Source organism: Neovison vison, chromosome 1 (genome assembly GCF_020171115.1).
Source record: "Neovison vison isolate M4711 chromosome 1, ASM_NN_V1, whole genome shotgun sequence".
Lineage (NCBI taxonomy): Eukaryota > Metazoa > Chordata > Mammalia > Carnivora > Mustelidae > Neogale > Neogale vison.
In genome coordinates this window covers 88,589,846-88,601,210 of record NC_058091.1, presented here as the reverse complement: position 1 = coordinate 88,601,210, position 11,365 = coordinate 88,589,846, and the positions used below count along the sequence as shown (strand labels likewise).

Genomic DNA, 11,365 nt, shown 5'->3' with positions numbered 1-11,365 from the left:
TTGGGCTCTCTGCTCAGCGGGGAGCCTGTTTCCTCCCCTCTCTCTGCCTGCTTGTGATCTCTGTCAAATAAAATCTTAAAAAAAAAATCTTAAAAAAAAAGTTCTAGAAGGACTGTACAGCTGGCCCTTGAATATGGGATGGAACCAGGCAGGTCCACTTACATATGCAGATTTTTCTAAATAGATGTATACACTTAACACTATTGATAAATAGTACGGGACTGTGAATGTGTTCTCTCATGATTTCCTTCACATCTCCTTTTCTCCGGCTTACTTTATTGTAGGAATGCTGTAGGTATGATACATAACCTACAAAACGTGTGAATTGACTGGTTATTGGTAAGGCTTCCAGTCATAGGAGGCTACTGGTGCTCATGTCTGGGGAGTCAAAAGTTTTATATGCAGATTTCTGGCTATATGAGGGGGTTGGCGCCCCAACCCCATGTACTCTTCAAGGTCCAACCCTACTCAGCTCTGCTGCTGTAGCATCAAAGCACCCATAAAAAACAAATGGATAGGCACGGCTGTGTCCCAACATAACTTTACTTAAGGACACTGAAATCAGAATTTCATATAATTTTCACCTATCACAAAATACTCAAGTTTTTTTTCCCACTTAAAAAATGTAAAAATCACAATTAGCTCACGGGCTGCAGGAAAATCTGCTTACAACTCTACCAACATCTGGTCTGAAGCTTTAAGTAGCCAAGAAAGTTAGGGAACCTGGCTGGCGGTGACTCCAAACTGACACATTCCAGTGCCTGACCTTATTCTCCGTGGCTGCAGTTTTCTCCCGAGACTTTCTCCTGCAGCAGTCCACCCGCAGCTGAGACAGGACCATCTTTTGAAACACCCTCCTTCCTGGTTGCTGGCATTCCCCCAAAGTAGCTTCTGACTCTGTGAAGGCTCTAGCTGGAGACACAGACTCACAGAATGAGACGGCAGGGAAGGGTATCAACTGTTAAGAATCTGCTCTGAACACAAATAGGGAAGAGTTTCCCGCCAGCTGAAGAGGGAAAACAAAGATATCCACTGATCACATCAAAACACAGAAGTTCAATAAATACCTGCCTTTGGTTTTTATCTATATGGCCCAGTGATGAGCCACAAGAGCCCGCGGAAAGAACCTATTCCAAGCCCTGGCCAGGGAGTGGGAATGCTGGCATGGGGCACCTCCACTCAGGCCTCAGAACTGAGTAGGGACGAAGACCTAGAATGGAAGAAGGAGCCAGCCTGACCCTCCAGTCCTCCCTGTCAGCCACTGGGAGTCACAGCTGCCTGTGACCACTCACTGTCCTGACCTGTCTCGAGTTCAGCTGTTAAAAGCTCTGTGTCACCAACAGGGAATCCTGGTGTCCCCTCATGCCTCCTCAGACCAGGGCAAGTCACTTTCCTCACTCCATGGTGACAGGCACGTCTTCCACATCTCGGGGGACCGCGCTCTGAAGCTCACGCCGAATCTCAGGGGACAGCTGTGGATGGGGCTGCAGTCGGAGCAGTTCCAAGAGGGCCTCCTTCTGATCCGTGGCTAGGTCTGCCTTGTAGCGCTGGACCAAAGTCAGGAGGCACTGGTGCCAGAGCACAGGCAGTTCGCGCTTATCAGTCCGGAAGCCCAGGAAGTGGAAGACCAGGGCGTCCAGCACGCGGTAGGGCAGCGCATACTTCTTATCCAGCAACAGTCGCAGGAAGATGCTGTTAGCACCGCTGTATTCCATCTCGGCGATTTTCAGCATGGCTGCACTGGTGAGGAAGGATTAGTGGTGGGGGGGATGCTGGAGGAAGGGCCGCCTTCTACCGTCCCTCCGACCCTTTTCTCCTCCGTTGGCCCCTGCACTGTGCTATTCCCGAAGGGGGCCATCTCAGGCTGCCTTCTCACCTACTCAACCTGACACTCCCTCGGCCCCAGTTACCAGCTCAACACAGATTTCACCCCAGATCCCTACTTCTTGCTCAACCGCTGGTCTCAGTATCTGGCTAGAATAGATTCAAGCATGTGAAGATCTCCACCCTTACACACTTTCTTCCCATGTTTCCTATTCATTCATTCAACTCTTTACTAAGCACCTGCCATATGCCAGGCACTGGGCTCCTGTTTTGGGGGAGCTTACAATCTAGTGGAGTGGCAACACACTCAGGAGCTTCAACAAGCCACAGACCCAGGGCTGTTCCAGCTCCTTCTCCACTGTGTATGTCCCCCACCCCCCCATCCTGGGATTCTCCTATCTGGGTCTCTCCTAACTGTCCTCCACTCCCACCGACACTACCTGGAGTGCAACACAGGGATGGAGCATTTGGTGATGATGCTACCCACAATGATGGCTTCCCGGAGGGTACAGGTGCCGGACTCGCACAGTGGGATCAGGATCCCTGGGGAGAGTCAGACAGGGGTCACCTTGAGTTCAGGCTGAGGCACTACAGCAGCTCCCCACCTACCCAAAATATAGTCAGCTCCCAAGTCAGGCTTGTTGCTTTCACCTGCAGGAGCTCCAGCCCCTCCCTCTCAGCAGCCTCCCGGGTTCCGACCTTTAAACCAGGCTCCGGGCTTAAACAGGGCCTTCTTGAGAGCCATATAGAGGTGGAAATTCAGTCGTTTGTACTCGGCGATGTCGTCTCGTACCCGGGGGAGCAGGACAAGGTTGTAGAAGCGCTGAGCCATGCGTTCCTTGAGGTTAGAGGCGAAAATCCTAGTTTTTTTTTGGGGGGGGTGGGGGTTGGAAAGAGGGATATGGGGGAAGATCCTAGGTCACTGGACAGTGTGGCAATGGCACTTTGAGTATCATCATGGCTGGTGCACACATGAGATGTGAGGTGTGTGTGGGAGTCAGCTGTGTGCACTCGACACCCAAGTCAGACAAGAGAGGGCACAGGACAGGCTACCAGGTGCCCCCAAGCAGAGTGAGTGTTGTCTTCAGGAGAGCCTGTGCTCTCCACTGTTCCCTTTCCTTCCCCAACATGGGTTCTCTCTACGCTTGTTACGAGGGAACTGAGCCTGCCTGGGGAGCCAGACTTCGGAAGCCCCTCTGACACACCAAAGGTTGTCTCCCAGTAGTTATGAGCCCTGCTTCTGGAAACAGAGTCTCAAAGTGGTCCTGGCCCTGAGGCCGGAAAAAGGAAAGCTGGGGAAACAGTGAGCTAAAGAAGCACAGGCTAGAGCTCTGGGGCAGGACTAAAACAACAACAATGGCAGACAAAGCCTGTCCCCCTCACCCCCAGCCTCTACCCAACCCCCTTTACTCTACCTTGTAGCCTGGTACATGGCAGCTGCAGTCCAGGCCTCAGGCTCTGTCACATAGAGTATCTGCTCCCAGTTGGAGAGCGCAGGGATGATCTTGAAGGCCTTGGGCAACTTCCCGCTACGGTACGTGGATAACACCTGGGGATGGGGGTGCAGAATGAGCACTGCCAATGACACAGAAGCCATGTGCCCCATGCCAGGCCCGTCTGTGTGGTTTTAACGGCTTGCTCACTTAGTCCTCACAACAACCCTGTAAGGATGTGCTCCCAGCACCTCATTTCCCAGGTGGGGAAACCAAGACCAGGGTTAAGGAACCTTCCCCAAGGCCACCACGTGCCTGAGTGGCACAGCAGCAATCAGGACCCCCACACACAGGCTCTTAAGTCTGCTCCTGGCCACTGTGCCTCATTTGTGTGGGAAGAGAAAGCCGGAGGTGGTAGCCCACAGCCCCTGGCAGGGTATTCCATTACGGCTCTCCTCTCAGCTCTTACCTCCCGGACTCCCCTGTAGACCTCCAGAACCCGGGGGTCCAGCTGATGCAAGGGAAAGCCTGACACCTCTGACATAACCGTCTCAACTTCCGTCTGCTTCTCAGTCAGCTTCTCCATGATGATGTCAGCCAGGGTACGCCTACGAGTAAGGGAGGTGCGGGAGGGAAGGAGAGAGGGCTGGGGTCAGTCCAGGAAACTCTACACAGCCCGCGTTGGGATATGAGGCCCCAGTCTCCCTGGGCCATACCACCTACCACAGAATCCCTGCAGGGTGCGGAGGACCTGAAAGTCACTTGTTCTGGGACAAAGCTGACAGTGTAGGGAGGTGAAGAACCTGCATTCTCCCTGTATGACCTGCATTCTCCCTGTATGACCCTGGGCACATTCCTTGGCTTCTCTACGCCTCAGTTTTCCTCATCTGTGAGACAGGGATATTAACAGTACCTAACTGCTAAAGTCAGCATGAGGATTACAGGAGTTAATGTTCATACGTTACTATTAGGACATAGCAAGCATGCAGGAAACATTATTTATTTCAAATGCATCTATCCTGTGCTGGTGACATGCGGAGGAGTCCCCTGTTACAAAGTCCTGGTATGACCTCTCCAGCGTGCCAGACACATTGCAGTTACCTTCCAAAATTTCAAGGAGTGAGGGGCCATTAAGGAGGGACTATGACACAAACTTCCCCATAACTTCATTTATTAAAATTTATGGAGGGGCCCCTGGGTGGCTCCGTGGGTTAAAGCCTCTGCCTTTGGCTCGGGTCATGATCCTGGGGTCCTGGGACTGAGATCCTGTATCAGGCTCCCTGCTCAGCAGGAGTCTGCTTCTCCCTCTCCCTCTGCCTGACGCTCTGCCTACTTGTGCTCTCCATCTCTCTGTCAAATAAATAAATATAATCTTTAAAAAAATTAAAATTCATGGAAAGGTTTCTAAGATTAATGGTATTTTTCTCAGGTTCCTTACGTAGAACGTATCACACATCACCTTATTGTGACAATTTGGAATTACTGCCACGTTGGGCTTCAGGATAATAACGGTGTCTTCAGAGACTCTACGGTACATTTAAAACACCTCCTGTTTTCTCAACACCAGGCAGTGAGGCAGGGCTTGGCAGATGTTATCTCATACAGGCTGTGCGACATCTCAAAGAGGTGTCATTACTGCCCTTATTCAGACACAAGAACAGATACCCACAGAGGTCAATAATTCCTCCAAGGTCTTAAAGACTTGCTGGATCTTCAACCCTGGCCTTTCACATTCTAAAGTTCAGGTACTTGACGGTATGCTATCATGTAACCCCAACTGCACCGGCCTCTGACTGCTGAGTTCACGTGCGTTTGGGCTTGGCTTTCAGAAGCTGCCAGCTATCATTTCTCAAGACTGTCAGCAGCCCCTGTTTTCGGTAGCTGTGAGCAGTAAAGTCACCCAGCCAATTCTGCCAGCATGCTGTGTTACAAAGGAGTTCAGAGGTGCTGAGCGAGAACCCAACGGCCTCTCTGGCAGGACAAACATACCAGACCAGGACACACTGTGACATCTACTTCAGCTGCTAGGCATCAGTGTGGGCAATGGGCTCATTTTCTCATTCTGTGCTCTCAAATAAGTGATCACAGAACTCCTTCAGCTTCCTTGTTTTTAAAAAAAAAAAAAAAAAAAAAGATTTTATTTATTTATTTGACAGAGCGAGAGAGAAATCACAAGTCAGCCGAGAGAGAGAGAGGGGGAAGCAGGCTCCCTGCTTAGCAGAGAGCCCAATGCGGGGGCTTGATCCCAGGACCCTGAGATCATGGCCTAAGCCAAAGGCAGAGGCTTAACCTACCGAGCCATCCAGGTGCCCTTTAGTTTCCCTTTCTTATTCTCAATATTACTAGCAAAGATATCTGCCCTAAATTAGCTCTAAAAAGCATAAGAACTAAGAACAGCATCATGTAAGTATCACAGGGTCAGAATGAACTAGTTGAGGGCCTTTATCCAAGACTCCGCCTCCCCGGGTCAGAATCTGTGGGCTTGAGAGTTTGACCATAGGAGCTTCAGTGCCCGCGTGCTTTGGAGCTGCCATTTAGGATACATGGCAAGAAAAGTATGCTTCCAACCGGGGGTGAGTCTGCCCACCAGGGCACATCTAACAGTCTGGACACATTGTTTGGTTATCGTGATTAGGGGAAAGATCACTACTGGCACCCAGCAAGCAGAAATCAGGTATGCTGCTAAACATCCCCCAGTGCACAGGATAGCCTCCATAAAAAAGAATTATCTAGCCCAAAATGCCAGTAGAGCTGAGGCTGAGAAACCCGGGCTGAACTGATGCTGAGAGCGTGAAAGAGACCTGGCCAAGGAAATTAGCACTCAGCAAACCGAGCTGACCAAAAACAAATCCAATGGGATGGACTGCCCTGGAGGCATGGGAGAAGGCCCTATAGCTGTCTCCCTGGGCAGTTCTGTAAGTGGACAGCTGGGCCTGGGTCATTCCCACTGAGGAGGGCCAGTTCCCCAAAACTAGCTATGCTCAGGCCCTTCCCAAAGGCAGGAAACCGAAACTGCCAGGGCATCTGCTTCCCTGTGGAAAGCTGCCACCGAAACCTGACCTCCCACAGCCCCAGACCATGCCAGCTCTACCTGGCAGGAGGGTTCTTGTTCATGAACATCTCAATGGCACGCTCATCCTCAGGGTCCACGACCACCTCTGCATGATGGCCTGACCCTGTCATTGTGGCAGCCTTCTCCAGGGTGGGCCACTCCTCGTCCTCATCATCTGATCCATCCTGTGGGACTCCTGGACCTAGAAGAGGAGAAAAATGGATGAGCAAAGGCAAGTTGTGGGTGGGAGATGTAGAGGTCAATTCAACATTACCCATGATGCACAGTACAAGCCTCAAATGGGCTTGTAACAGAAACGGACAATTGTAGTGAAAGCAGCGATGCCCTACTATCTTCCAGTTCCGGGGTGGGGGGGCGCTGTTCCCGATCTCGCTTGAGAAACAAAATGTACAAATATGAGCCAAGGAGATAGCGATGCCAATGCATAATCATTAACATGCAGGAGCTCTTCTAAACACTGTACCTAATTTTCATAACACCAAGAAGTAGGTACTACTATTCTACCCAGCTTCAGAGGGGGACTCTGAAGCATGGGAAAGTTAAGTAACTTGCCTAGGCAGGTAGTCTGCATTTAGACTGCGCATTCTTCCCCTCTGTTCTATACACGTTGTAGGGCTTCAATATATGCCAAAACGAGTAGTAGAGGTAGTGTATACCACAGGCATGTAAAAGGTGATGGAAGCAAGGGACGATCAGACTCTGGACAGGCAGTACAGAACTGGAGGAGTGTGCTCCAGGTGTGGGTAACAACACTGGCAGAAACGGTTGGTTACCAGAGTATCTAACAGGCTGTAGCACGAAATAAGGCTAGAGCAGTAAAGTAAAGCTCCACTGCAGAGGGTCTTGAGGCCAGGCAACGGAGTTCAGATTTCAATGGAACAAACCCCTTCCCCCGCCTTTAGAACTTATTTATTTGAGAAGGAGTGTGTGCGCATGCATGTGAGCATGAACAAGGGCAGGGGTGGAGGCAGAAGGCAAGGAAGCAGCAGACTCCCAGCTGAATGCAGAGCCAGACACTGCACAGGGCTCAATTCCAGGACACTGAGATTATGACCTGAGCCAAAGTCAGATGCTTAACTGACTGAGCCACCCAGGCACCCTGGCACAACCCATTTTTATAACTGATTATTGGAAGGCTACACCTAGCTGGGCATCTGGAAAGGTATGTAATAATCCAAGCAGAAAGATAAAATGTTACACTCAACAGCTCATTAAGAACTGAGGCAGTGAGGACATCTGGGTAGCTCAGTCAGGCACCTGCCTTCGGCTTGGGTCATGATTGCAGGGTTCCTGGGATGGAGCCCCATGCATGGCTCTCTGCTCAGCAAGAAGTCTGCTTCTCTCTCTCCCTCTGCCTGCCACTCCCCCTGCTTGTGTGCACGCTATATCAAATAAATAAAATCTTAAAAAAAAGAACGGAGGCAATGTGTGATAAAAGCTAAATGGGGGAGGGGGATGCACCAGATGTTTTGTCTCCACATGCTAACAAACCCCAAATCTGTGCTGGTAGGTAGATTTCCCTTTACTCCAGAGACTCACTCCAGCTCTCTCCTGTACAGCAGCTCTTGGATAAGCCACAGGCAATTCAAACTTCACCTGTCATCAACCGAATTCACTCTCCTTTCTAGGTCTCTGCATTCACTGTATTCATGTCTTAAGTAAATGGCACTACTGTCCACCAAATGCTGAGGCAGAACCTGGTAGGCCTGCCTCATCCCCTGCCCTCACCCCAATACAGAATCAGTGAGCAAGTCCTATTCAATTCTACCTCCCAAACTATCTCTCAAATCCTTCACAGTTCTGCCTGAACCTAGATTAGCATCATCTCATCTGCATTAGTTCAACAATCCCCTAACTGGTCTCCATATTTTCAAACAGCTCCCTACTGTCTTTGGGACAACTTTAAAATCCTGAACATAGCCTTGGAATTTTCTGTAGATTTGGTTCCTACCTACCCTACTACCATTAACCCATTCACTCAGCAAACAGTGAGTGCCTACTATATGTGAGGCACCATTCTAAGTGCTGAAATGAGTGTAAAAGACAAACCGACAGAGCCGAGTGTTTTAATAAGGGAAAGAGACAATAATAAGTATTAAAAGAAGACAAGTGCTATGAAAAAGACATAGGGCAGGGGCGCCTGGGTGGCTCAGTGGGTTAAAGCCTCTGCCTTCAGTTCGGGTCATGGCCCCAGGGTGCTGGGATCAAGCCCCCGCATCGGGCTTTCTGCTCAGTGGGGAGCCTGCTTCCGCCTCTCTCTCTGCCTACTTGTAATCTCTGTCAGATAAATGAATGAAATCTTTAAAAAAAAAAAAGACATAGAGCAGAGTAGAGAAGTTTTAAGTGTGGAAGCAGGAATGGGAGCTTGCTCTTTCTTTTTTTTTTGTTTTTGCTCTTTCTTTTTTTAAAAAAGATTTTATTTATTTGAGAGAGACACAGTGAGAGAGGGAACACAAGCACGGGGAGTGGGAGAGGGAGAAGCAGGCTTCCCACCAGGCAGGGAGTCCAACGTGGAGCTAGATCCCAGCACCCTGGGATCATGACCTGAGAAGAAGGCAGGGACTTAATGACTGAGCCACCCAGACACCGCATCTATCTTTCTTTTCCTTTCTTTCTTTTTCTTCTTCTTTTTAATATTTTATTCATTTGGGAGTGAGAGAAAGGGACAAGTAGACTCCCTACTGAGCACGGAGCCCAACATCAGACTAGATCCCAGGACCCTGAGATCATGACTTGAGCAGAAATCAGATGTTTAAGTGACTGAGCCACCCGGGTGCCCCCAGATATTTCCATTTTTAACGGAGTGGCCACGGTAGGCTTCTCTGAGAAGGTGAAGAATCGGGAATAAATCTACAGGGGTATGAATACATAAGAAATAATGAGGGCAAAAGCCCCAGCTTATTATGTTTAAGGAAAAATAAGGCCTGTATGGATGAAGAGGGGAAGGGGAAAGTACTAGAAGAGGTCAAATTGGCAACAGGGGCAGATCACATAGATCTTTGAAGTCTTCCCGCTGTGGGGAATGCACTGTAAGGTGGATGGGAATACTAATTAGGAAGCTACTACAATAATCCAGGTGAAAGATTATGTTGGTTCCAACAGTACTGTGTTTCAAGGTGATGAGAAAAGGTCTTACTCTTAATCTATTTTGAAGACAGTCAACAGGATTTCCTAATAGATCAGATGTGAAGTAAGAAAGAGAGGAATCCAAGGTTTCTGTCTTGACGAAATGGGAAGATATCATCCTATTAACTGAGATGAGGAGGATAGTGGGAGGAGCAGGCTTGGCAAGAACAGGATTTCTGTTTTGGACACACTAATTTGAGATGTAAAAAAAGCAGCTGAAATAGAAGAATCTTATTTTCATGTAAGAGATCTGGGCAAGAATACAAAGTTGGGAGCAGTCACCAAGTAGATGGCACTTAAACCATGAAACTGATGACAGCACCGCAGAAGTGACATGAAGAGAAGAGGTTCAAGAACTGAACCTTGTGGCCCAACAATGATAAGAGGCTGGACCCAAAAAAGGAGGCAGCAAGATACTGAAGCCAGAAGGCCCGTGTTCAACTGTCAAAAACAGTGCTCTCAGGACAAATTAAAGACGAGATCTGAGAAACGGATCAAGCAACTCGGAGGTCAACATATCCACCCTAATACTGACCATCTTTTAATTAGTCTCTCTTCCTCTTGAGCACCTAAACAATATCACTCTTTCTGCTCAGAGCACTTCCCACTCATTTTTCTCAACACAAAAGTCATGCAATCGGGGAAGCCTGACCCCAAAAGTAATGCTATTGTTTTAAGGAAAGCTATTCTTTCTTTACCCTGGAATGTATTGTTCTAATCATCAATTTAATTATCTCTCTCTTGGGCTAGACTGTAAGATCCTGAAGTCAGGCACATGGCTCTCCTGTTTCCTTCTTTACCCAAACCATCTAAACTCCTAGCACAATGCAAAGCGCCAAGAATGTACAGAACAAATGGATAAATGTTAGGAGTGCTCTGTGGCGTGAGCAACTACTTCCTGTTGGTCTAACTTTAGGGGTGCCTAGAAGCCGAGTATCTAAACTTTTTTTTTTTTTAAAGATTTTATTTATTTATTTGAGAGAGAGACAGTGAGAGAGAGCATGAGCGAGAAGAAGGTCAGAGGGAGAAGCAGACTCCCCGTGGAGCTGGGAGCCTGATGCGGGAATCGATCCCAGGACTCTGGGATCATGACCTGAGCCGAAGGCAGTCGTCCAACCAACTGAGCCACCCAGGCGTCCCGAAGCCGAGTATCTAAAACTACAAGTCGTGTAGAGAGGTCTGACCATTCTAAATCTGGTCCAGAGCGGGGTCTCCCAATTCATTATCTTCGTAAGGGTGTACTGCGTACCCCTTATTTACTTTATTTGATTTTCTTGATTTCAAACGATTCCCGTGCCAAATACCTTTTGGTCGTCTACTCCTCCCCTCCCCCAAAAGAACCTCCCTCTTCCTGGTATTCCCCCACCCCCACTCACCGAGCCGCGTGGTACGCTCGCGTGGCGCTGCGGGTTTGCCCCTAGTCCCATGCTCGGTCTCGAGTTCCTCCTGCTGCTGGCGTGCTTGCTGCAAAATCCGTCGGGTCAGCCGGGGCCCCACATACTCTTCCTCCTCGTCTCCGGTCCCACGACCGCGCCGCTTTTCCCGGGCTCCTGCTCGCACCGCGTTCCCACTCAGGATCTGCTCAGCCAGGGGAGCATGTTTTTCCTGACCCGCAGCTCCGCGAGCCGCCTTGAATTTGGGCATTTTCCTCCAAAACTTCACCGGAAAACTTCACACGTGGGAACGGACGGTGGGGGGGTGGGGGAAAGGTCTCCAGCGCACTTGCGCAGTGAACTCTCACTTCCCAAGAGACTCCCACGGAGATTACAGCGCCTTCTAGCGTTCGGAGGCCAGGAGTGCCATCCGCGCCGTCACACCCCCTAAAAGAGCTCACGGATCCTGGAGCTGGACTCCCGAATAAACTCATTGCATTTAACGTTCGATTCTCCAAGTGGTGGCAGTCGAGCGA

The 11,365-nt window shown here is 49.5% G+C and overlaps 1 protein-coding gene across 1 annotated transcript; it reads right to left on the bottom strand.

Annotated features, from left to right (window-relative positions):
• Positions 1-256: 256 nt before the first annotated feature.
• BYSL (bystin like) lies at positions 257-11,252 on the bottom strand. Its single transcript, XM_044250724.1, has 7 exons — positions 10,833-11,252; positions 6,349-6,511; positions 3,727-3,865; positions 3,240-3,373; positions 2,524-2,684; positions 2,265-2,367; positions 257-1,740 (listed from the first exon to the last, which is right to left on the bottom strand). Exons 1-7 carry the CDS (start codon positions 11,098-11,100, stop codon positions 1,395-1,397), a joined length of 1,314 nt encoding a protein of 437 aa, XP_044106659.1. The 5' UTR covers positions 11,101-11,252; the 3' UTR covers positions 257-1,394.
• Between the last annotated feature and the right edge of the window lie 113 nt (positions 11,253-11,365).